At 40.9% G+C, this 25,686-nt stretch overlaps 1 protein-coding gene across 1 annotated transcript in view; it reads right to left on the bottom strand.

Annotated features, from left to right (window-relative positions):
- Window positions 1-25,686, bottom strand: part of gas7b (growth arrest-specific 7b) — a 66,742-nt gene that overhangs the window by 11,009 nt on the left and 30,047 nt on the right. Inside the window, exons 3-9 of the mRNA XM_087845258.1 lie at window positions 19,574-19,651; window positions 18,120-18,208; window positions 16,550-16,603; window positions 11,940-12,029; window positions 9,265-9,380; window positions 8,973-9,047; window positions 2,638-2,716 (exon numbers count right to left, since the gene is read on the bottom strand). Coding sequence (XP_087701384.1) covers window positions 2,638-2,716; window positions 8,973-9,047; window positions 9,265-9,380; window positions 11,940-12,029; window positions 16,550-16,603; window positions 18,120-18,208; window positions 19,574-19,651 — 581 coding nt within the window. The remainder of the gene's footprint in view (window positions 1-2,637; window positions 2,717-8,972; window positions 9,048-9,264; window positions 9,381-11,939; window positions 12,030-16,549; window positions 16,604-18,119; window positions 18,209-19,573; window positions 19,652-25,686) is intronic.

Raw genomic sequence — 25,686 nt, 5'->3', positions numbered from 1 at the left:
GAGCAACTCAGGTTTATAGAGTTTAGATTACAGTAATGCTAGTGATTAATCACAAAGGGACACCCTTTAATCACCTCTGTGTTTATCAGATTTAATTATCCAGAACCTTAATTAGCTCCATTCGCTCTGGTTGCATTCCATATATCATGTCAGCATCTTCTGACACTGAGCTATTTTAGATCACAAATGTTTGATATGAAGGAGCCAAGCAAAAACCAGAATCTCAGTTGTTATCGTTCATTTGCTTCTCTTTTTGCTTGATCTTTTATTGGTAAAGTGGCTTTTAAAGTTAACAGCACATCTTCCAGATCCAAGTTTCTGATAAGGCCGTATTATTTTTGAATGCCAGCAGCAGGCCCGTCACTGGTAATATGCAATGTGGTGTCCTGTCCCAGCTGTCAGTGATGAATGAGATGTGCAGCTCCTTCCTGCAATCACACCGTCATTCAAAATTCATTTCCACTTAAACCCTTCCTTCTCCTCCAAGAACCTGGAAAAGTGCCGCACATCTGTGCATCCCTGGAGGATAACATCACCGATTCCATTTCCTCCATCGCTCCAGCTGGAATCCTGGCCTCTGTCTTTTGTCTCCCCCTCTTTCCTTCGACATCAAACATCGAAAACGACCTGAAAATGAAGAGCGCTAGCTGGCCCCTTGAAGACTTTGAGAGCATTACTGAGTTCTTAAGACAGAAGATGCCTCGCTTATAAATCATCTGCTACCGGTTCCCGCGGCCTTTCTGCTTGAGGGGAAATCGCGATTAAAAATAATTTTTTAAATAAAACAATAAATAAAATGTTGAGTCAAAGCCTCTGTGTCACACACATGTGCTTCAGCCCACAGAGCCATCAGGAAGCCCTTTACTCTATGTCACTGAAGGCAGTCTGTCTGCCTAGTGAGTCACGTGTGCTGTAGGCTGCAGTACCCGCAGCCAATATGGACGTACTGTAAAACCAAGCAGCAGCGACTGTCCGGAGTGATCAGCCAATAAAATACAGTGTGACCTCTTCATCATAAGGCTTAAAGAGGTTAAACAACTGGAAACATTAGTCCACCTGATAAAACATCCCCCAGTTTATTCAGTAACTGTAAGGTGAAATAGGAGCCTTGGCTCTATGAATAAGAGACGCTCACAGGAAGATGCAGGAAGTGTCTTTGTTCCAATCACAGGGCCACAGTCACATTTATCACTGTTCAGGGTCCCTGAAGGTTACGTTAAAAAGTTAACTGGGTTAGATCACATCTTATGGCTTTTATCTAAGCTAAACCTATTTTCAGTGTAGGTTTAAATGACCCACTTTTAAAAACGCAGGAGCCTGGGGAAAAGAGGAATTAATGGGCTTTAACAGAAAGCTCAGCAGAAGCGTTCACACCAGTACTCTGTACTCCAAACAGCTGTGGATAAACTGAGTGTCTGGTTGTTACTGAACTGAATTTTGGCTAAACAAAGTCGGTTAAAAAAAAAAAAAAAAAAAAAAAAGTGAAGAAAGCTTCATTTAGACCTTTGTTTGTGCATTCTCATAAACGTGCGATCTCAAATGAATGAAAACTGTAAAAATGTTGTGTTTTTTTTACAAATGTGATGCAACACAAATAACATATTATAAAACTAGGTCGCATTCAATCAGAATATCCTGTCTTCCTTCTCTCTCCTCAACTGGTCGCGACAGATGGCCCCGCCCCTCCCTGAGCCTGGTTCTGCCGGAGGTTTCTTCCTGTTAAAAGCGAGTTTTTCCTTCCCACTATCGGCAAGGTGCTTGCTCATAGGGTCACATGATTGTTGGGTTTTTCTCTGTATGTATTATTCTAGGGTCAACCTTACAATATAAAGAGCCTTGGGGCGACTGTTGTTGTGATCTGTGTATAAATAAAGTTGAATTGAATAGCAGAGACAAACTGATTCCTGTCCAGAGTGGAAGGCACTAACTGTTTGTTTGTTTTAATCAGTCTGATAAGAGAAACACAAATAAAACAAAAAACAGCACCCTCATTTTGTGCATGTATTTACGTTTATATCAGTATAAAAGTCAAAATATGTTGTCACCATGTACTTCCATGTTCCATTTTCCCAGTTTGTGTTAAATAAATAATGGCACGGTGCAATATGTCATGTTAATCTCACTTTGCATATAATCTAATTTTAAGTCCTGCTAAAACCAGGTTAGGGTGTCCTTTCTTTCTTTTTTACCATGACTAACTTTAAGCTGTTATTGTGAATGTAACCTGGCCAAAGAAAACAATGTTGCCTCTTAAAGCCAGTTCTGGTTTGGTCTAAACTATGTCTGTGGTGTGCGGGGGAGGAATCCATTCAGCCATTCAGTATTTTGTAAACAAAACAAACACTGGACATATCTTGTATAATATAGCGATGCTAGCTTTGTGTGTATTGGTATCCACCCACTTCATGTTGCCACTGGTAGTTTTGCCTGTTATTGAGACATTCCGTGGTCTCTGGTTGCCACATTGTTGCTAAGCTTTTCCTCTCTGCATCTATTGTATGCCCTTTTGTGCTTTAAGAGATAGACAGGCATGGCTGTGGTGAATAATCAGGCAGTCAGAATACTATGAAAAATATGTTTAGTTAATATTTGGTTTCTTATCTTATTAACTGGATCCGACAGAGTTTGATGAATTACCTTCGAGGAGAACTTTAGGTGAACTTCAGCTTCGTCTGCCAGGCTCTTCTTCAGCTGGGCCCAAGCCTCCCCCAGAGTACTGAGAGCAGATAAGGAGGGAGAGTGTGAGTGGTTAATATATTACACAATAAAAGACCACACACACTTTTATAAAGACTCATAGGGTGGGCATGGAAGCTGTCAGAGAAAATGGGGGGTAAGACGGAGCCGAGGGAGCAGGATGAATCCCACACACACACACAGAGTTGAGGCTCATGAGTAGTCAGTGCAAAAGTTCACAGAAGCACAAGTAACCAGTAAATCTACAGAGCTGAGCTGAGGTCCACCGCCAGTTCAACAGATGATTAGGATGTATGGGACATGAGATATGGCTCCACTTATTCTCTCAGCTTCGAGGGCAGCTTTCTCAACACAGCTGGGGGCAGTAAAACTCAGAAAGCTTGTTTTGAAGACGAGATGATGCACATTACATTATCTTCACACGCAACTCGTCTTTTTAATAGTGCAGATATGTTTGCATTCTTAGACAGAATGGTTTATGGCAAAAAGATCATGAAGGCTGTAAAACAATCACTCGCTTAGGCAGACAGTCACAGACGCATGGCTTTAAGTCCAGGACTGGAGGTCTTCGCGGGTCAGCGGGTCACTTCAAAGCGCCGCTCTGAGTGGAAGACCTGTGGAATTCCCTCACACTGACATCCAGAACATTCCAAACGCTGTCGGAGCAAATTCGGGTACCTCCAGATCGACGCCATCTAAACCATTGCGAGCTTTTAAAATCATAGAGATCATTTTAAAGCTTAGATACCACAAAAGCTACCTAACGGCAATCAGCGAGCATGATTTCTATAAGTTACACCAAATCATCAGTGTCGTCCAATCAGGTTGCGGAATAAGCTGTGCACCTTTCATCAAGTGAAGGTTTGTGCCTATTAAATGCTTAATAAGTTCATTCTTGTTTCTCCCACCTCTTCTTTGCTTTTTTAATTATGAAATGATTTGCCTGACAGATAGTAATATCGGCTCATCATAAAAAATTAATGGCATAAAAAACTGATGCACCACCGGGTGTTGGGTTAATTGTTGATTCTAGTGTGTCCGGGTTATACCCAGCCTCTCACCCTGTGACACCTAGGCCACGATACACACCAGCAACCCCTTGACTCAAGACAACAACAGCTAGACACAAGTCATGCAACTCGACAACCATCTTGGTAATATCTCTAGGGCCTTATTTGGAGAGCTATTTTAAAGCTTCTATCTAAGGCTACGTCCACACGTACCCGGGTATTTTTGAAAACGCAGATTTTTCTCTGCCTTTGCACCTTTCGTCCACACGTAAACGGCGTTTTCGGTCACTGAAAACGGGGATTTTTAAAAACTGCGGCCAGGGTGCATTTACGTGTGGGCGAGAAAAACTGACGAAAGGCAGAAAACACAGCGTCAAAGGTGTGCGCATTTTTTGACGTCACACTGTGCGCCACGTTATCGTTTCGGTAAAATGAATTTCTACAATACTATTACCGGTAATTTTACTCTCTGCAGTGTTTAAATGCTTACATATACACACACAGTTACTGTCCCTCCACACATACGACTGGGTTCTGCTTCTATGCCCCAGCTTTGTTAACTCTTTCCCACCGAGGCTTCTAGACTTCTGATTGGCCAACATTTCTGCACGGTTAGGAATATAGCGCCACCTGCTGCTTTGGCATGTTCCTAGCAGCGTTTTCCTTCATTTCTGCCTTTACGTGTGGACGGGATTATTTTTTAAAACGAAAACGGAAAATCTCCGTGTATGTGTGGACGTAGCCTAAATGAATGGGGAGACATACACCTAAATTGAGCGGTCACTGGCACACATGACAGATAGAAATATCGGCTCATCATAAAAAATTAATGGCATAAAAAACTGGCACGATCTGATATCCTCGTGTTGGTGTTGTTCCCAGATCATCATACTAAAGGTTGTTCCAGGATCAACATTGCAAGTGACCAATCAGAATGTTGTGATGTCATACTTTTGCGACTTCGGGAAAAAACAGCGTAAAACAAAAAACTGTACTTAAGCTGCGAGAAACCGCCTTTGTCCACCGATCAACGGACCCTAACCCTGACCCTAACCCTTTAATAAACGCTAAGCAGAATTGATCTTGTCCTTGCAACATTGGAATTTCATAAATGCACGAATGGGTTGGTGCGCAAAAGAATAACGTCACAATAATGTGATTGGTCACGTGCAATGTTGAACCTGGAACAACATTTTCATGATGATCTGGGAACAACACCAACACGACGATATCAGATCATCCTAAAAAACTGATGCACCACCGGGTGTTGGGTTAATTGTTGATTCTAGTGTGTCCAGGTTATACCCAGCCTCTCACCCTGTGACACCTAGGCCACGATACACACCAGCAACCCCTTGACTCAAGACAACATTTCAGTTTCCTGCTTTTAAAGTTCTCGAAAAGTCCTGCTAGACACAAGTCCTGCAACTCGACAACCATCTTGGTAATATCTCTAGGGCCTTATTTGGAAAGCTATTTTAAAGCTTCTATCTAAATGAATGGGGAGACATACATCTAAACTGAGCAATCACTGGCACATAAAAACAGCATGCGTTAACCCACGACTGTTTTCTACACTCATTGGTTTTAACAAGTCGATTTGCCCAACCAGTACACAGTAGAAACTGTGTGAATGTGTCGGTGTCTTCTGAAAAGTCTAACCTTAACTATCGGAGTTCACACACACTTTACATTGGGAACTACAGAAATTGACCCTTTTATCATAACAGTGACATCGTTGTCTTTAAAGACTGAAAGCAGATGTGTTTATGTTTGACGCCTCAGTAACAAAGGTATGGCTGAAATGAAGATAGATGTCAGCATTAAAAGAGTCAGCCACCATGGCTGAACAAAGGAAACAGCACCACCGACAGAATCTTCCTATAAATAAGCAACACTTCTGTTTACATTCAGTGGTACTCACTGAAATGTAATCTGTATATCCTTGAGGTCTGACCAATGCGCTGACGACATTTCCTTCCTCATCCCTTTCTTTAAGTTTGAAACCTTTGTTGTTTATATCTCTATTCCCTTTCTAGCGATCTTCTGTTTTATTTTAGGATATTTATTTATTTATATTTTGCTCAAGTCATAAAATCCTTATTTCGTTGTACATATACAATGACAATAAAGGGCTATTCTATTCTATTCTAATGTTCAGCTGACTGTAACACAAGTTTAAGTAAAGCAGCAAATTCTCACATTAAAAAATCTAGAGCCATCAAATGTTTGGTATGCGTGCTTAAAAACAGACTTAAATGATTGAATCGAAATACAACTTTTTCACCTAATAAATCAATTTTTTTGTTTGTGGGTAGAAAAATAAGCTTGAAAACACTAATTTTCTACATGCAAGAAGGCTATTTTATTATTCTTTGCTCAATATAGACCAGATTGACAGCTCATACAGATGCAGTATCTTTCCACCTTAAAAAGTCATCAGATGAAAGACAAACCTTGAACTAAGAGGAATCTGGATATTATGATTCCAAACTGGAAAAGCTGCACCACTTCAAACATTCTTCACACTCAATAAATTATATGTGTCATGTGCTTGCAATTTTGCATTCCCAAGTGACAGTCACTTGGCAACAAAATGCTGCATCTCAGGGAAAATTAATCTCTTGCCATGCACTTCCTCATTCAGCATAGTACAGTATTGGTAACTATAAAAAAAAAATGGTCACATGCCTCACATCCCCACCAAACAAATAGCAAATTCAGGAATAAATAGATGGCTGGTTCTGGGCTGCGGCTGGTCGGATGGTAGGAACCGACCAACAAAACAGTGATTGTCCTGTGTGACAACAGAGCCAGCCTTAGGGACGGCATAATGAAAGCATTGTGTTGCACTTTTGTGGGTGTGGGCAGACTGAGCTGGCTGGCATAATCTGGATTCTATATGGGACAATTCCATCCCACTCTGTTACCATCCTAGCATGAAGAGGGGTTATCTTATATGCATGTAAACACTGAAAGGGAGGGTAAGTGTAGCTAAACCCCCCTTACATCCGTGTACAGTTTCTTTCTTTGTCTGATAGAAATGACAATAATGTCAAATAAAGTGTCCAATATTTTTCAGCCTATGTTATTTTTGCTGAATTCAAAATATGCTAGCTCAAGTCTAGAAGAAGCTGAAAGTTAGCTAGAATGTTAGCTAGCTAATGGTAGCTAACATTAGCAACCAAATCAGCAACAACACACATTCATGTATTAATCTGAGTGATTTGTTTTTGCCTGTAATATTTAAAGAAAGGCACAACTCTTGTACAGGTATTCTGCCAGCAAGTTTTAAAGTCACTTTTTTTCTAAATAAAACTTTTTATGAATTATTAAAGTTCCTGTTTTGAAGCCTCAAGCATTTTTTGGCATCATCATCTTGGTGTTTTCAAACCAGATCTAACAAACAAAAAAGATGGTGCACACTTATTACTTATCACACTCACTGTCAATCACAAGTCATAAGCCACTGAGGGTTTCTTGTATAATCTTCTTTTCTGAAACCTTGAATGACTGAAATTAGCAACATGGACAATGCTTTATTCAGTACGACTCAAAGTGAGTGACTGACATCATAAAGTTTTAAAGTCTGCGGGCCATTTTCTCCCAGAACTCTTTAGGACTGGAAGTCTTTTAGGAACCAGATGTCTCGCCATCTGGTGGCCATTAATAGGAATCCAAGTTAGAGGTACTTCCACGTTGTTTTCAAGCCAAAGACTTGTAGTTGCACCACATAAAGACTTACACTGAGATTAGGCAAGAAAAGTTACAAAAAATCAAAGTTACATCACTGGCAAAGTAGGAAACTGCAAGTTATTGTAAACCATCTTAGAAGAGCAGTTCTGCTTAGTTTTAGTGCCTAAAAACCAAATCAAACTTTACAAAAACAACACATGAACTGTAAAATAGTTTTTAATTTAGGTATCATGTAATTATTTAACATAATATTTTAGGATAATTTTATGAATTAGCTGCAATGCTAATATTTCCTAAGTATTTGTATAATTTATAGTCTTTCTCTGCACCACTGTCTTTTTGCAACACAACAAATTCCTTGTTTGTGTGATTAGTTTCTTATTAGCTGAGGATTCTGCTGCCCTATATTGCCACTACAATCTTTCATCATGGCCACATGTATCATAATTTGAATAAAAATTGTGCTTCATCCGTATTTAGATAGTGTGAACATCAAATAATCAGCAGTTTAACTTGCGTTGACCCCTGAGCTTCTATTAAAGGCTGAGGTTAAGAGATTCACATACATATTCCTGTGTGCCCTCGGTGAATCAGACAAAGAGCTGCTCTCACCTCAGCATGATATCCTGTGTGTTGTCAAACAGGATAAAAGAGGAGTGGCTGGAAACTCTCTTTCCCCCAGCAGGGCTTCACACCTTCCCCTCCCCTCTCCCCTTCAATCTCCTAACACCCCCCCTCTCTTCGCATGCGTCTGTGTCTCCTCTCCTGTGCTTTCCTTTAATAGCTGGAATGTGTTGCAGGATGGAGATCAAAGCATGCAGTGGTTTTACAGGATGGTCTTATTGCTTCACAGGTTCACTGACAGGGCCTCCAGACTCCAGCTCACACCGGGATGTCTCGCGCGATTGGCTACTTGATTGGCTTGCTCACTGAGGAGCTGTCTGCTGGATTGTCTAATTGACCGACTAATTCGGCAATTTACACCTAGCAATATCACTCATGGCAGACTTTAAAGCTCGATTGTGGAAACTGAGTACAAAAGTATAAAATAGGTGAAAATAATTATAAGGGACAAGTTGATTCCTAAGAAATAAAATTCACATTTGTATAGTTTTAAACACTCTGCAATTTTGATGTGACAGTTACCTGATCAGCACATGAGCTAAGAGTAAGTAGGTGTATAAGCTTGTTACCTAACCTACCTACCTTACTTTATGTTTATTGTATCCTACATGTAATATATGTAGGGGATAAATTATCAGCAAACTTCACTGTCATTGTAAATTACTTAATTTAAACCAGCTCTAATGTTTAAAGCTGAAATATCTTAAAGTGATGTACCCTCTATTGTGCAATAAAATTTCAGAATACACTGTTAAGGAGGGAGCATAAACGCGGTACTTACAACCTGCACAACTCTAAAGCAGCTTCAAAGTGAGAAGCCTGGCACAGTGCTTTTCAAATGTTGACATGCGGCTTTTTTTTAATATATTGATCCATGCACACATGTGTGACAGGGTGCTCTGTGATGGGGCAGGTTGTGTGTCTTTCTTCTTCACAGCCACTCACCCTTCTTCCTGGCTTGCTAGAGGGATCTGTGAGAGCTTGGAGAGATTCTTAGCGTACTCCTCTTCTATCTTTATCCTGAGAAGGAAGTAGAGGGTGATTACCACACGGCATGTACGCAACAATGTTTCCATGTTCATTTCCTTTATTGTGCAATGCACTGATGTACATGAAAGAGCAAGCACGAAAAAAGGAGAAATGGTTTGTTTTTAATGACAATTGTATGGTTGTCACAGTAACCCGAGGACGAAGTGTGAACAAAACGAAACAGTAAAAAAGTGAACGTAGCAGATACCGTTCTCGAATGAACTCGGCCATCTCTTTCTGCATCTGTTTCCCCTTCAGCTGTTTCTGCAGCAAAACCTCAAATCCTGTAATGCAGCCGTTGCCCTGGGGATCCTTCTTATCAGCCTAACGAGATAAACAAGGCGAACACACGAGAAATGCAGTGAATAAACAAACGCTTAGCAACGCACACGTGAACATTAGACCTCAACAAAGTTGCTAAGTAAAATAAACAACATGCTGCATGCTCCCTCAAAGAGATGACACCAGAGGAAACTGAATCAGGTGGCTTCACTGAAAACTGTAGAACCCTTTTTGATTAGCGCTATTCTGCCACCATCGTCCTCATTCTTCAATCTTTCTGTGAAAAATTTCACCTTCAAAAGACATTTTAGCTTCTTTCTGCTCACTTATTCATGGCTCTGTCACATCAGAGCAAAAAGCCGTCTTGCGACTGATGAGTTGTTGGTGATTGGCAACCAGTTGCAAATAGTTGCAGTGACCATCAAAACAACAATGTAATATTATGATGAATATGATCATTATATGCATGATTAATATGATCATTATATGCATAATGAATATCATGCATATAATGCAAATTAATGATTTTTCACAATTTCTTGCAATATTATCACAAACAGATGCTATTCAGTCACTAACTGGTAACAAACAGATAACAGGCTTAGTTTTATTACTGCTGTATCACTCTGAGCAGTCGGATTTGCTAACAGTCTTCTAATTCATTGCACACAGTCACAATAATTCTGATTGTACTTTTGTCTCCGACCACCAATTTCGTTACCATGTCGATGGCATTGCTGTTGCTACAATGCTTTATCAGAGCTCGCACCAGCTGTTTTCTGCAAACAGCTGCTGGACATGTGTTTCCTAAACTAGTTGGATATTACCTTCCAAGCACCAAGTTTTTTAGCAGAGAGTATTTTAACTTCTATCTTGGTTTCACTTCCTCCAGCTGTACTATGTTGCTCTAATGTCACATATCCACTGTATGCTATCTCGTCTTGGGGTGAGCACTTCACTCACTGCAGCAAATAGCACCTTAAAATGCAAGTCATGTTTTTCTTAATCATTGGTTACAATGACATGAGTAAAAATGTAGAGAGGGACGACATGTAACATGCTTCTAAAAGTGCGCTGGCACTAAGAACCTTAAAGCTTACCTTAGCACAGCGGTCTCCAACCTTTTTTGCGCCACGGACCGGTTTATGCCCGACAATATTTTCACGGACCGGCCTTTAAGGTGTCGCGGATAAATACAACAAAATAAAACTAGTACCGGTACCGAAAAAAAGAAAATTTATTCATAACACACGTGAAAAGACCCAGGAAAACCGAGTAACCGATAAAAACGATAACAAAATAACGCTGAAAACCGATAAAAACCCTGAAAACTATACATTTCACACCTGAGCCTCAACTCTCGCGGCTCGGCACCAAACGACTCACGGACCGGTACCGGTCCGAGGCCCGGGGGTTGGGGACCGCTGCCTTAGCAGATACAGTACATAAATATTTCCGATGCCCAGCATCCACGGGATGACCAATCCATCCATTCATCCTGTTTTTTCAACTGACACGAACCTTTTGAGGTTTGAAGTCGTCTTCGTTGACTACCCCAACAGTAAAACCCTAGAATACTGTCGCCAAGTGCTTTCTCATGAGGATTCGTCTGACTGTTGGGGTATTCTCTGTATTATTGCAGGGTCTTTACCCCACAGTATGAAGCGCCTTGAACTAAAAGATTGAGCGCTTTAAAAATGAAATTGATATTGGATTGAAAACACTTGATTAGGACTGTGTTTCTTAACTTTTTAGAGTTTTAATGGAGAACATAATAAAATGACATTTGATAGTGAGCTAGACAGCAAGCAGACGATGCTAGCTAAGACTGCGATGGCTAGACAGTCAACAGGACAGCAGGACTACATCTTCAGTGTTGGTCACGACAACGCACAATATTGTAGTAGCTATTTCAATGAATGCTGAGTTGTACCTTTTTTTTATATACAGGCTATATTTAAAACTGTGTCTAAAGTCTCTTAACGTCTTCTAAAGCCTGTTAGAAATCACTTAAACATTGGACAGTGCGTACAGCTTTAATTGCAGAAAGCAGTCAGTAGACTGGGAGCTACACCATACATGACAAACTGACTCAGCTCAGAGAACAGATAATCCTGAATTTTGGGAACTGCACATTTTACAGAAAACCAGACGTTCCTGGACTCTCCCATCCACTTCCTCCACTCTCTCTTTCTTTCTACTGCATTGTCACCTGTGTTTGTGATTACAGTGTGTTACCACACAAACTGCACCTGGTAGAAATTACACTGCAGGGGAAGGAGATGTCCAAACAGAGCAGCTGAGGCCAGCTGGCCTCACTGTGCTCCAGCCAGTTACATGTAATGGGTTTTCCTGCTGCGCTGTGTCTTGGATGTTATTAAAGCTAATACTGATTCTCAGCGTGCAGTTGGGCCAGGATGACAAAAATATGAAATCACGATGCAAGATGAAGAGGATCCAGTGTTGTTTCTCATAACATGGACACGTAAGGATGGTCAACTACAAATCTTTCTATATAAAAACTAAAATCATGAAAAGATTGTGTTTTTAAAGGTTCTGGACTTGATCTATAGAAAATAGTTACTTCTCAGGTAAACTTACCCAGAAGTAGTCACAGTAGCTCCATTCACTGGGTTTCAGTAGCTGTTGCTCGGGCATGCAGGCGGGTGATGGGAACGTCACACAGTTGATCTGCAGGAGAGAGGGGGGAGCGAGCGCAGTTTAACGGGGCAGTTTATGGGATCATGACGAATAACTTTGATTTCACACACCTGTTATTGCTCCTTGTGTTGACAGGCAGTTCACACGTGCACGCGCACTCTCTCACACATACACCTGCAGTGCTATTCAAGGTAGCGCGTGCTCTGTTGCTCTGGCAACCCTCTCTCATCCGTGCAGCTATGAGAAGATGCCGATGTGAAAAAAGCCCAAACATTTACAGTCAAGCTGACATTGTTCGTTTACTTTTTTCAGCGCTCGCTGTCCTCAGGGACAGCATTGTCAACACAGCGCCATTGTGGTTCTTAGCTTTTTTGAGGATACATTGTTCTGCTCTACAGCCCGACACTCTCTGCTCTGCTCTGGTTTCAGAGCAATCAGTGGGATGGATTCCGGAAGATTGCCTTTAATTATCGCGGCGTCGCAAATTGTCAGCAGCAGTGTTCTTGAGTTTGTTGGCTTCAAGTCTCCCCGCTGTGAAGCACTCATAAGCAGAGGGACTGCACATAACTGATGATGCTCTACTACTCTTTGCTCTTTTTGTTTGTTTTTTTCCAAACTTTTCCACTAGTGTGGAAAGGTAGCAGACAACCACAGGTAACCTCACCGCTTTCAGGAGTGAACTCACACAGTATAATAGATTCTCAGATCTCAGAGCTGCTTTGACAATTCATCGCTTCTAGGTTTAGCAGAACAAAAACGTTGCTTTGCCATGAAAATCTACACTTCGCTCTGCAGATTCATTTGCTGTCAAGCCAACTTATCCTCACAAGAAAAGAAGCAGAAAAGACACGTCTCCACAGTGAAGACATACATAAAGACACAAGTTTTCACTTCAGAGCAAACAACAGGAGCTTTCTCTCACATTCCCATTAACCTCAGGAGGTAATCAGCCTGCAGCGATGATGCACAGTTGCTATTTAACAAACTTCAGTGGCACCCTGGTCTAATACCAAAGCCACGCCTTTCAGGGGAATTCAACAAATATGGTTGTGCTGATGTCTTTTCCAGAGCCAATATTCTGACATGCTATGAGTTAGAAGAAAGGGGCCTCTAATTCAACCTTTTCTTGGCTTATGAAGCTTATAATTTGTTTGAAGTAATGGCTTCCTATTTAATCGCTGTGGAGGTCCAGAGGTTGAAAGCTACCAGGGCTTTAAACTGACCCCTGCTTTTCCTTTGGTGAAGATGAGGGCAAAGAGACTTCCAACTAAGTATCCAATGAAAGGCTTAGTTTGTTTGAATTCAGACACACACACACACACACACACACACACACAGGCACTGCTTCCAGCACTTTCTCTCCTGACCTTTGGTGACCCTAACAACTTACCCCTCCTCCCAGCAATATCCAGTCTGAGCTTAACACTCACAGTGGGCACAGATTGGGATTTCTTCACATTTTGAAGCAGTGTGATGGCAGACACATAGCTCCACCTAATTATAGAATTCTGAAGGTGTTGTCTTAAAGCTAGAAGTAAAGTTACCAAAAATATGATGCAACATGTGAAAACCTCAACTCCAGAATGTTAAAGTTTTACTTAGTTCATAAACTTTCAGATTGACTTTTAATTCAGTTCAATTTATACAGCGTCAAATCACAACAACAGTCGCCTCAAGGCCTTTTTCAGCTTTATTTGATGGACTCAGTGAAGAAAGGACAGGAAAGCAGGGGAAGACATGCGGCAAAGGGACGTGGACCAGACTTGAACCCGTCCGCTCTCAGCTGCTCAACGCACTGAGCTAAACCAGCACCCAGACGCTACAATAATACATACAGAGAAAAACCCAACAATCATATGACCCCCTATGAGCAAGCACTTTGGCGACAGTGGGAAGGAAAAACTCCCTTTTAACAGGAAGAAACCTCCGGCAGAACCAGGCTCAGGGAGGGGCGGGGCCATCTGCTGCGACCGGTTGGGGTGAGAGAAGGAAGACAGGATAAAGACATGCTGTAGACGAGAGCCAGAGATTAATAACAAGTAAGATTTTAGATTTAATAAATCCTTCTTTTCTAGAAACAATTGAAGAAGTCAAACTGTGTCTTTTCTTTGAATATTGTGGTTTAGTAACAATGTGTAAAGATAAGTACTCACTTGTAGCATGTTCATAGGATTAAAGTTCTTCTAAAAACTCCACTACGTTTACAAGAAGCCATCAATGGATCCCAATCGAGTAATCGTCACAAGCCAAAGACGGAAAAGTTGCCAGCATCATTAAGGGGGCAAATTTCACTGGTTGAATGGTCAGGTCATACTCACAGCGCTCACAGCTTAAAAGGATTTGGGGCAAAATACATCAGAAACTGTTCAAGAACACAGTTTTTCAAGTTGCTGCAGACGGTAAAGTTAAGATTAAGCTGTTGATTGCATCACTGCCTGGCTGTCAGCATTGTTGCTGGCTTTCACTCTGCTGCGTCACACATGGACGACCGTGTGTTTATCTGCTTTAATATAAGTGAACAAGTTACAGCATGTGCAGTAATTAGCACAATAATCTGTTAGTTTTCTAACGTACGTTCTTTTGGAGCCCAAGAGTTACAACATGTCATTAGCTGGATTGGTTGGTGTTTGGTGTTATCATGTCACTGAATACTACCGTATCAGTGATAAGGCTTACAATCAGTGTGCACTGCTTTGTTTTGATTTTTTACAATCCAGCAATCTTGGACAAATTGTTCTTGTTATGCTAAAATAAAGACTTTTTGTCTTATAAAAATAAAAGCTCAGCTTCAGTAGATTCGCTAATCATTCAATCTTCCTTTTCGACTGATTGCATTTACAATCAAAACTTGATCTCTAACCGTGGCCTCGAGGCCGAGGTGACAGGGATTTGAACTTGTCTGAGATTTTTAGTAGATACACCTATGGTATCAAGTACAGGTGGGAATCACCATACATCCCACGATACGATATTATTGCAATTTTTTAAAATATTTTGCGATATTCAGATTCTGTACATAAAGGTAAACTTTATCAATATTCATTTTATCTTATATCAAAGTCTCACACTCAGTCTTTCTCTCATTTCAGTTTTATTGTTGACAAACTGAACGGTTTGTATTACAGTCTAGTCCAACTTAACTGAATCAACCATCTGGTACAATTATAGCTATTCTGAACTATGCAATTTATGAAAACTATGCAGCCCCTTCAGCAACTGAAGAATTTGAAAGTAAATTAAAACAAAATATAATTTTACATTAAATAAAAAAGTTTTAAACTTAATTAAAATAAAACATGTCTTAAATTAAAATAAGTAAACTGTCATGTTTATTGCTGCCAAAAACAAGTTAAACACATTTGGACAGTGAAGGAATGTCAGGATTCTTGCTCTTTGTTACTTTTTTGTAACAAAATATTGATTTCTGCTGTCCCTGTATCGATACATTATTAGCAAACAAAATATCACGATACTACACAGTATCGATTTTTTCGCCCCACCCCTAGTATCAAGTTGACAATCCTGCCATTTATCGACGTCGCTCACCTGCCCGCCTGGCAGAGTGACAACAATGCCCCATCAGCCTGAGGGCTGAAAATGAAACAGTGTTTCAAAGTACACACTTAAAAACTTAAATCTAAATTTGATATTGTTACTGAAACATGTTTTATAGTATTATAGTCTAAACTGGTCTGGTGATGAGAATACTTCTTATTTATGTAGCTTCATCTTTTTTTAATTTATTCATCCTTTTATCCTCACTGTGATGTTCAAAAAGATAAACAACAGGTCTCTACCACTGCAAAGTGTGTATCTCCTGTGCAAGAAGAGAAGCGTGACTTTTCTGAAGGTCACCTGACCTCTTCAAGACTTCGCTGTCAGCAGACGGCATCAGTAGTAGCTATTTGATATCGACTGTTGCTGTTCTCACCTCCCTTTTCTCACTCCCGTTTCCTCTTATAACTATCTGCTTATCAATAGCATCGCTCTGGTTGCTATGGAAGCCAAGAAATGCCCCCTCCCCCTTACATTTCAAGCATGTTTTCTATACATATATATATATCCTGAGAAAATAAAAGCCTGGGCTTAATCCATGACCTCCTGGGAGCAGGACGTCTGCTATTTTCCTAGTGTGAGGCCAAACAGGAAGTAATGACCTGACAGCAGAGGAGAAATCATCTGGATGCTGAACAGGATGATGTCACTGTGTATCTGTACACTAGCAACTGAAAATAAGCATCGAACACTTCTCACAGGAGCGGACAGATCAAAAAACAACCAAAGCAAGCCTGAAGAGAAAATGAAAAGCATTTACAGCTACAATACAGTTAAGGTTTAGTTAGTTAGTATATGCACTGATGTATTTTAAATGATGCAGAAATCATGAGGTTGGATATAAAAAGTCCACCAGGAGGGACATCTGCATTTTTTAAGCTAATAAGTTCAGAAATAAAGACTCAAGTTCCTCCCTGCTGGTCCTTTGGGACTATTGTAGCGCTCTGGGGTGAGTTCATGGTTAGTTAAGAGTTCCCAGTAGTTGCCCCACTCACCGTGACCGTGGTCTCCTTGTTGTGTTTCCTCGTGGGCGACGTCGATCCTGGGCACTGCAGAGAGAAGAAGGACGCTCCGTCAAAAACTCCATCCTCCGTGTCAGACATGACTGCTCGGCGTACACACACCGCCACCCGCACATGCACGCAAACACAGTTGTTTTCCAGGCGAGCGCTGTTAGCGTCTGTCTGGCGCTCTCTGTGCTCCTGGTGCTGCTGCTGCTAGTGTGTATGGATGTGTGTTTGTGTGTGTGTGTTGCTGTGCAGAGTAGGGAGGATAGTTCTGCAGAGCAAAGCAAAGCACGGCTTGCGTTCTCTCTTTGTGTGAATGTTGATGCATGTGTGTGTGATTTCCAACACTTAAGCTCAGAATAGAGTCATTTCCAGTGCTCTGGGATGAAGCAGCAGTGGGTGAAATAAATAAGTGTTGAACAGTAAAGCTAGATGGAAAGTATACGGAGTTTATCACCTCTTTTCCCACAAAATAATTAAAGATAGAAAAGGGCATAGGACCTTGAGTCATTAGCATCATGTGCGTGTTTGCAGTTTTTGAATGAGTGGGTTTGTGTACACGAGTCTGCGATGCAGAAAAGGAGAGAAGTGAGGTGACAGCGAGTGAAAAACTGGTGGGTGGATCCTGTATAACTGCACCCTGAGTGCCTGGTTAATTATGATCAGGGGAGCAGATACTGTAGGAGGGATTAATGTGCTCAAACTGCCATCAGCTGCTCCATTAATACCGAGCGGAGAAAGAGAGAGGTGGTCTGATCATGACATCATGCATCATCAGTATAGCTGTACATCGTTACATCTTTAATTGTGTCTAAACACTGGATATGGATCGAGTTGTGTTGGCAGACAAACTAACCTAAAGCAATGATTTTGCAACAGAGAAGCAGAAGCAGGTCATTTATTATTATATCCACAATAACGTCCTGATAGAGCCGGACCAGTTTACTGGGAAAATGTTTTAAGTCTTAATCAAAGCGTCTAAACAGCCTCGTGCCACCCTCACAGGGGTTATTTATCTCTGCTGCACTCCAATGCCATTACCAAGTACTTTGGTTAGTTGTGCTGCACCTGTGGAGCTCTAACCTCAACTTCTTGTCCTCATGTGTCCTAAACTAATACACTATGAGACAAAACTGAGTCATAGTACGCTTGTTCTTAAAATAAGCAGGTATCTACATGTGGCGAGGAGCATACAGCAGGACAAACAGACTGTTTAAATGTCATGCCTGTGAAAAACCTGGCAGGGTGGAAGATGATTTAGAGCACGAAGAGACAGCAGTGAGGCAAGTTTTCTCAAACCTTGAAAAAGACACCAACACCACTAATTTTAGACGCACAGTTAATTTCACTCCATGTGACATTTCACAACTTTTGTGCTAAATTTGGGGGACTCGCATCACTTATGAGTCTTTGGGATAGTAAAACGTTAAAAAACAGTGACAGACTTTCTTCGAAAGGAGCAAACAAGCAAGCCTTGACGGCTGAATATCCACATCTTTTGCATCTATGCTTTCAGTGATATAGTCAAGGACAAAAGAATAAAATCAGACAGCTTTACCTGGGGTTCTGTACTGCTCTTCCTAACCAGACTGTTGTGTGAATGCTCCACATGATGCAAGGGACTACCACCTGAGTGAAATCCATTCACTGGAAAAACAAACGAGAGACACCAGGACAGATAAAGACAGGCAGAAAGAAAGACATTCAGGATTCTATGGATAAGATGTAAACTTATTCTTATCATAAGGGAGTTTGCTCCTCATCTTTAAGAGCTGAACCAAACCACAACTGAACTGAACTTATTTCTGCTTTGTGGTCTGAAAATACCTTTAATGGAACAAACACACATAATCAGTTAGCTACATTACACCAGCTTGTGGTATAGATAAATCCACCACCAGGTTACATGGGAATGTCTTAAAGGTTTATATATGTAAAAATCTCAGTTTTACAGTAAATCACTGAATTGACATATTTTCAGTAGAGATTTAGAATAACAAAGCCAATGGATCAGTGGCTAGCCAGAAAGAGGATACTGCTATAGCAGCTAATTAGCTATCAATAGCTAACAATTTTAGCCTACAGCTAAACGTTGTTCATGTTATTAGATAAAAAGAAAAAAATAGTCGTGCTTTATTGTTAATGATCCATGTGACTGTGTTGACTTATTTATTTTTGTCATACATAAGAAAATCTAAAAAGTATTCATTTGGTTTAAAATGCAATTTACAGGAAATGTCAATTTATGCTAACCTAACACATTTTCTAATAGTATGACTGTTTACAGCTTAACAAACTTTAATTGATCATTTGGTTTAAGAACCTAAAGAAAAACATGGACGTAGCTTCTGGGTCAGAAGAATGAAAACAATATCGAAGTGTCTTAAACCTGGATTTTACCTGAAGGCCAGCAGGTATGAGAAAACTATTCTCTGTTTTGACCTCGGTAAATATTTTATGTGGTCAGTCGATCATGTTGAATAAAAAATTACACCTTTTTTGAAAATCTTGGTCATAGTGCATTTGAAAATGCAGGATTACCTGTGAAAACAACAACAACCGCAATCCAAACAATCCCGACTACTGAAAAGAGACGTTAACTGGCTTTTACTAAGAATCAGCTAACCTCCACTTACTAAACACTCACACAGTAAACATGGCCGACCTTTTCTCCATTCTTTTATTTACAAGGCAAGAAAAGAAAAGTAATTTCTAACCAAAGTGAATGAACATAGCCCGCTTCCTGTATTTTACCACTTAGAAACCTTACTGCTTCTTTCTTCCCTTCTGTCTTCTTTTAGGAGCAGAGCCAAAAGAGGGACACTGCAGGCCTTAATTCATTAGTTGAGGATCCAGATTAAGTTAGTTACAGGAAATGACTGTGTGTGGTGTGTATGTGAGTGGGTGCTTTGTGCCATTGTGGAATCTTCAGAGAATTCACAGCCCTGTGGCATTATAACTTGAGGAAGTTGAAGTAAAAGAGGCTGAGTTGGAGAAATAAATATTCAGTACCTGCTGGCAGAGAGTTCTTGTGTCGGAAGGAGTTCTTTGGCGTCCCCGGTGCACTCGACGGTCTCTCCCATGTTGTCTCTGTTGGTGTTTGGGAGAAGGGGAAGAAAAGAACACAATGACATTAACAAAGTAACACCAGTTGCTACATTCTTTTGTTATTCTGTTGACAACTTTGGAAACAACTTTGGAAACCATAAGAAGAAGTGATTCACAGATGGAACTTAGCTCTTTTCGTAGTCAGCAGTTACACTCGAAAAAAGCCACATCTCGACCGCAGTCAGCGGGCATCCATTCTGTTTCACTTCTACATCGTGTATCAGCTATAATTTTGATTTATAGTGTTCGTATTTTTAACGTGAGGCCTCTTTTGTTTCTCGAGTATTAAAAAAAAAGAAAGAAGAAACACAGGAACAGTGCAAGTGGTTTCTAGGACCTGTTATAATCAGAGAGATAATGTGTGTCAATTTCTATTTGACCACAACATTTGCAAATGTCTAAAAAGTAACTGTCACTGTTTTAGTAGCTAAGATGTAGCTAGATAGTCTGACCTACAGACCCAGACCTAATAACTTTTTGACTGCTGACATTATTTTGTCAGTATTCAAATGGACTTCACCTTCATGCGCCTCTTTTATTCGGAGTCTTGAAGGCTCAGAATAGAGCTGAAGGGATATGTCTTTGATTCTCTGGACACAGTGGCGGTCCTAGCCTTTTTGGCGCCCTGGGCGAACACTCCCTCTGGCGCCCCAACATGATCTAACACACCTACACCTTAGTTAACAGATTCGATTTGTCTATGGTGCATTTCTGGGATTTCACACAACCCAGGATTCAAATCAAGAATACATGATGGACTTGGATTTACATCATTATAAATGAAATGTGCTCTATTTGGAAGCAGCCGCCCTCCTCCCCTTTCGACGGGTTGTGTGTGAGACTTTGAATCATCAAACAGTAAATTTTAAATTGTTATTGATCCCTTTACCCCGAGCCCTAAAGTGTATATTTATTTTCTTACTCTTCTTATATATATTGTTTGTTTACTTGCACTGCTGTAACTGGAGCCTTGTCGTCTCGTCTCTCTATATACTGGACTGTATGTAGCGGAGATGACAATAAAGTTTACTTTGACTTCAGCAGCGAGCAGGCGCACTGAGGGCTCTCGCGCTCACTTTTTGTGTATAGAATTTTGATAAAACATTGGTGCAAATTATAAGTCTGTATTATAATGTCTGGTGTTTTCGTGTTTGTTGGTTGGTTATTAGACGCTGCTCCAGCCAGCCAGAGAATCCCCCGCCGCCCCGCCCTCTCCTCGCAAACGAAGGGCGTCCTTACTCCCAGCAAATGGGCGATAGAAAATTGATCGGTATCTATGACATTCCCAATATGCGCTGGCTGACGTCGGGGCAGCATGAGTACGAGCATTTTTTTTTTTTTTTGCCGATGCCCGTGATGCCGCCCCCCACCACGATGCCGCCCCGGGCAACCGCCCGTGTCGCCCGTATCTAAAACCGCTACTGTCTGGACAGATAGGTCAGGGCAACATGGGGTTCAGCATCTTGCCCAAAGAAATTTAAGCCATGCCGACTGGAAGAACCAAGGATCAAACTAACAACCTCCTGACCTGCTCTGCCTCTCATCACACCCAGAAAGACCTGATAAGAGTGAAGTCTGTTTGATTCATATTCCTCTAAGAGTCAGGATCACTTAGCAACAGAAAATCAGAGACTGCTGCGTGGCGGCTGCAGCTCTACAGAAACCTCGTTCCATCAAAACCTCTTGGATCAACCTGTTGCACTGGACAAGATGAACATTTGCCACACTGGAAGGACAGGGACAGTGTTTATATCGGCAATGCTTCCAGCTCAAATGCAGTCAAAGTAGAAGGATGTTTGCCAAATATCAAGATTTTACTATAGAGCCACTGTCTCTGTTCATCCAGACACAAATATGTAGAAATATAGTATGCCTTATTAATATAAAATATTTGCCTTTTGTCAGTTCTAGCATGTTTTTCTGGAAAATTATGTGAATGTGTTTCAACACACCCACTGAGGAAACGCTGTCCTCTTTCAAGTGGTGAAAGTTTAGTTATTTTTTGCATTACAGAGTTAGAAAAAGTACTATACACTTAATAATGGAAACACCACAGAGTAAACCTTACTTGAGCTATAGACGTGTCATAGGCCAACTGAAATGCAAGAACTCCCGCTTGAAGTCATGTGGAAGTTGAAGGTCTACCCAGATAATGACATTTATCTGTTCTGGCTGCTACAAAAATATATATATACGTCTTTTATCAACCACCTGTTGTCTTTTCCTGGTTGAACTGTACCTGTACAAAAGGTACAAGCTTTGAACCAAGCAAAACAAAAAGTATTAATGAAGCTTCTCAGAGGTACTGATGATACTTTCCCAACATCTATCAACGTTTCATTCCTGCTGGAAAAGTTGCTGGCAATTAAAGATTGTAAAAGCAAGTCCAATGCAGATCCTAGAAGATACCTTTCATTTGAACTCCCTTATGTCCATTCTGATCACAGTGCTGGGCTCAATTAGCCATTTTCTATGATCACAGAGAGAATAGGCACAAACATGTAAAGAGCTCTCATTTCATTCGGGTCTTTTAGGCCGGCCCTGCTCTATTTGGCGCTGCTCAGCAGAGGAGACAACTGAGCCAAGCCCATCAGCTCAAATGACACGCATGGAGGTGATAACTGGCTGCGAGCTTATGGAGAGAGGCTGTGCCTTCATGTTGGATGTACAACATCGGGGCAGAGCCGGCACTCGCTGGCCATAAATGTATCAATTCCTCTCTGTTAGGCGGTCACAAACAAATCGATACAGTAAGAAAAATGGGATATTAAAGCAGAAAATTATTGTATAACCTTCTTAGCGGAGGGAAATTGCTTGTTATTGTCATTCTATGTATTGCCAGAGGAATAGCATTCAAAACATCATTAAAAATACAATTTCATAAATCCCTGTTAGTCAGATTTAAACTAGATTTACAAATTAACGAAGGCTATCACAATCGTTTTCAGTATGAATTGCCCGTAAATATTTTTTCCAACCAAATAGCACTTTTATTTGTATTAAAAGGTGCGAAAGCCCACATATTTACTATATGTTCAATCCCAGAGAGGGACAGATTGAGTTTCCAGGCAACTGGCTCTGATCATTTCCATCAAACTGGGTTTTTTTTGTTTTGTTTTTGGTTTTTTTTTTTTACACACACCAGTCTTAACATTTGCTGCATTCGTTCATACAGATACAGTGATACATATGTAGCAGCAGGAGCGATTTTCATCAGCCTGCCTTGTCACAGAGGAGATGAAATCTAAAAAGCTGTCAATCATCCTAAATTACTTTGACAGCCTGGATTACAGAATAGAGACCAAAGAGTGCACAGTTTACTCGCTTTTCAGGTTTCACGTGCGTCTTAATGAAGCAGATTCATGAAATCAATGACAGAATGAAGTCATCTAATGATCCGAGCTGCATCGGCACGAGCTCATTTATGGATCATAAAAGCATTCATTTCTTTTCGGATTGAGCAAACGTCTCGGATTTTCATTTTGCACAGTGTGACTGACAACGGAAGACAGCGATGCTTAAAAGTGAAAATGAATGAATGAAACTAGTCGACAGCAGGTCCGACAGCAACACGGCGACAGCTCATTGTCCACGACGCCACACCGAGAGAGATCCCTGATTCGAAACAGGGAGAAGGAGAATGGCCTAGTTAGCTTTGACACTGATGCTATATTTTATTCATAACCATATGACACAGGTCCCTGATGGATTAGCTACCTCCTGTATCTGGTTTTTATCAGTCGAAGCAGCCCGTTCACTCACTGCGTTATCTCCAGATTGTAGACGCACTGACATGTGATTTTCCTAACATGCAGTAAAATAGGGGGAAAACAATCAAAAACACTAAACATAAATACTGTACACTGTCTGTGTACCTTATGTGAACTTATAACATTGCAAAGTCATTTTTGTCACATTCAAGTAAAGTCCTTTAGAAGCAGTCTTGCCAGTAGCCACCTTGATAAGACCTTTAGGCTCTTATTCATATCATTTAACTACTTATTAGTCATGTTCACTTAATCTCATGGAAAAAGTGAATCAAATATGTTGTTAACTGAATGTTGAGCTGAATTTTAGTAGTTTACTGTATTTGAAAAGTAACTTATACGCATTTAATGTTGCATGTTTTCACAAAACAGGGCAGATTTAATTGCTTTTACAATTCGGCCTTAAAAATCCTGGGACTGAATCTGTATCTACAGCATGTGTGCTCTGGCTGGAATGTCTTTGGTTTCGTATGTTTATCCAGCAGCCCACTGGTTCACTGGGATGAGTGGAGATTCTGAGGAGACGGGTACAAGCTGCAACAGCCAGCACCGCGGCTCTGCTGCACCCAGCAACACAGGAAGGAAAACCAAGAGAAAAAAAAAACAATCCCCAACACAAGGACATGCAGCCCTCACCCACGCACTCTGCTGTTACCATGGTGACACAGAAACACAAATGCACACGCACGCGTGCACCTGTACACACACGTGCACACACATATACAATGTAATCTCGCTGAACTTTAGCGTAACCAAAGGGAAGTCCAAAGAAAATAGCAGAGTTGCTATAAATACCTAAAAATTGTATCTAATGTGTTTGTTTGGAAACAGCTGCTGTGGTAGTGAAGAGAGAAAACCACAAGACCTGTAGCACAGCGTTTGTGTGCGTGCGTCAGGACCGAGCGTTCTCTAAGCTTTTAGTCATCGTGCAGCTAAGACTCAGAAAATAAGTCCTGCAGGTTTTTCCCGTGCCCTGTGAGGCCAGTTTCACAACACCATAGCAACAATATTGCTTTTTTTATGAGCCAGGATACAGATGCTGCTGATGTGAGAAAAAAAATAACAACAAAAAAAGTTATGAAAAATTAATCATTTTTTTTCTCATAGGAAATATTGTGGGACTCTTTTTGTAGCACCAAACGCATAAAAACAAGTAAGATCTGCTGACTTCTCAGTGGAATAATGTGAGAGGGAAAAATAGATGTTTTTACTATTCAACAACAGTCTTATCCAGTGAGAGTGCGAGTTGGGTCCAACTTTTAAGACAGCAGCACTTAAGCACCTCATTAAATCCTAAAGGAGCAGAAGGAGAAACCCTTGGCTCGTGCCTGGGTGGAGACCTCAGCTAAGTTTAGATCCGTGCTAATGACCGCAACTTGACCGCCGCAGCCGTGATCGGAGGCGAGCATGCTGTGAGCAGGTTTGACGTGAGGGTCATCAGTGACTGCTAGGCCACAATCCCAGTTATATGAAGGAGATAGGTGCACGTGTGAAACCAGTACAACAAGCTGATTCACAACACAAGGCCAAGTATGAATAATGTTTCTAACTGTTCTGTCAGGTCTTATTACTGACAAGTGGTTATGTGTTCTGGTAGGAATTCACACTGAAAAGTGAGCGTTCGGTCCAATCTACAAGCCTGAGAGCCAGCTCTCTGTCTGAACGCAGCGCAGGAAACGAGAGCCCCTGCCAAACTGTCTTAAAGTTGAGTGACAGAAAAATGTACTGAATATAATTTGTTTTTATTTTGGCTGAGTAGGAGGAAATGAGGATTGTTTTCATTTACTGACTTCTTGATTTTGTTGATTTTCACCTGAAGGTAAAGGATGCTAGTACGACTAAATGTATGCATGGTTTACACACAAGTTTGCGCACTGCTGTAGAATGTAATGTTGTCATGCTGCTTGTATGACAGGCAGTGTTGGGAAGGTTACTTTTAAAATGTATTCCATTACAGAATACAGAATACATGCCCCAAAATGTATTCTGTAACGTATTCCGTTACGTTACTCAATGAGAGTAACGTATTCTGAATACTTTGGATTACTTAATATATTATCATGCTGTTTACAACTACATGAATGTACTATTGCTGTGATTTATTACTGTTACTGAAGGTCCGCGGCTCCGAACCGTAGTAAAGGGACCTCTGGCTAATACGGTGGGTTCTGTGTCGGCTCGTAGCCGAAAACTAGCTTTACTTTGTTGTCTGGGTCAACTTTGCTAGCGAGAGACAGAGAGAGGCGTTGA

The sequence above is a fragment of the Neolamprologus brichardi genome, chromosome 8 (genome assembly GCF_056152115.1).
Source record: "Neolamprologus brichardi isolate AB-2024 chromosome 8, ASM5615211v1, whole genome shotgun sequence".
In the NCBI taxonomy this organism is placed as follows: Eukaryota; Metazoa; Chordata; class Actinopteri; order Cichliformes; family Cichlidae; genus Neolamprologus; species Neolamprologus brichardi.
This window is presented reverse-complemented; position numbering and strand designations above follow the sequence as displayed.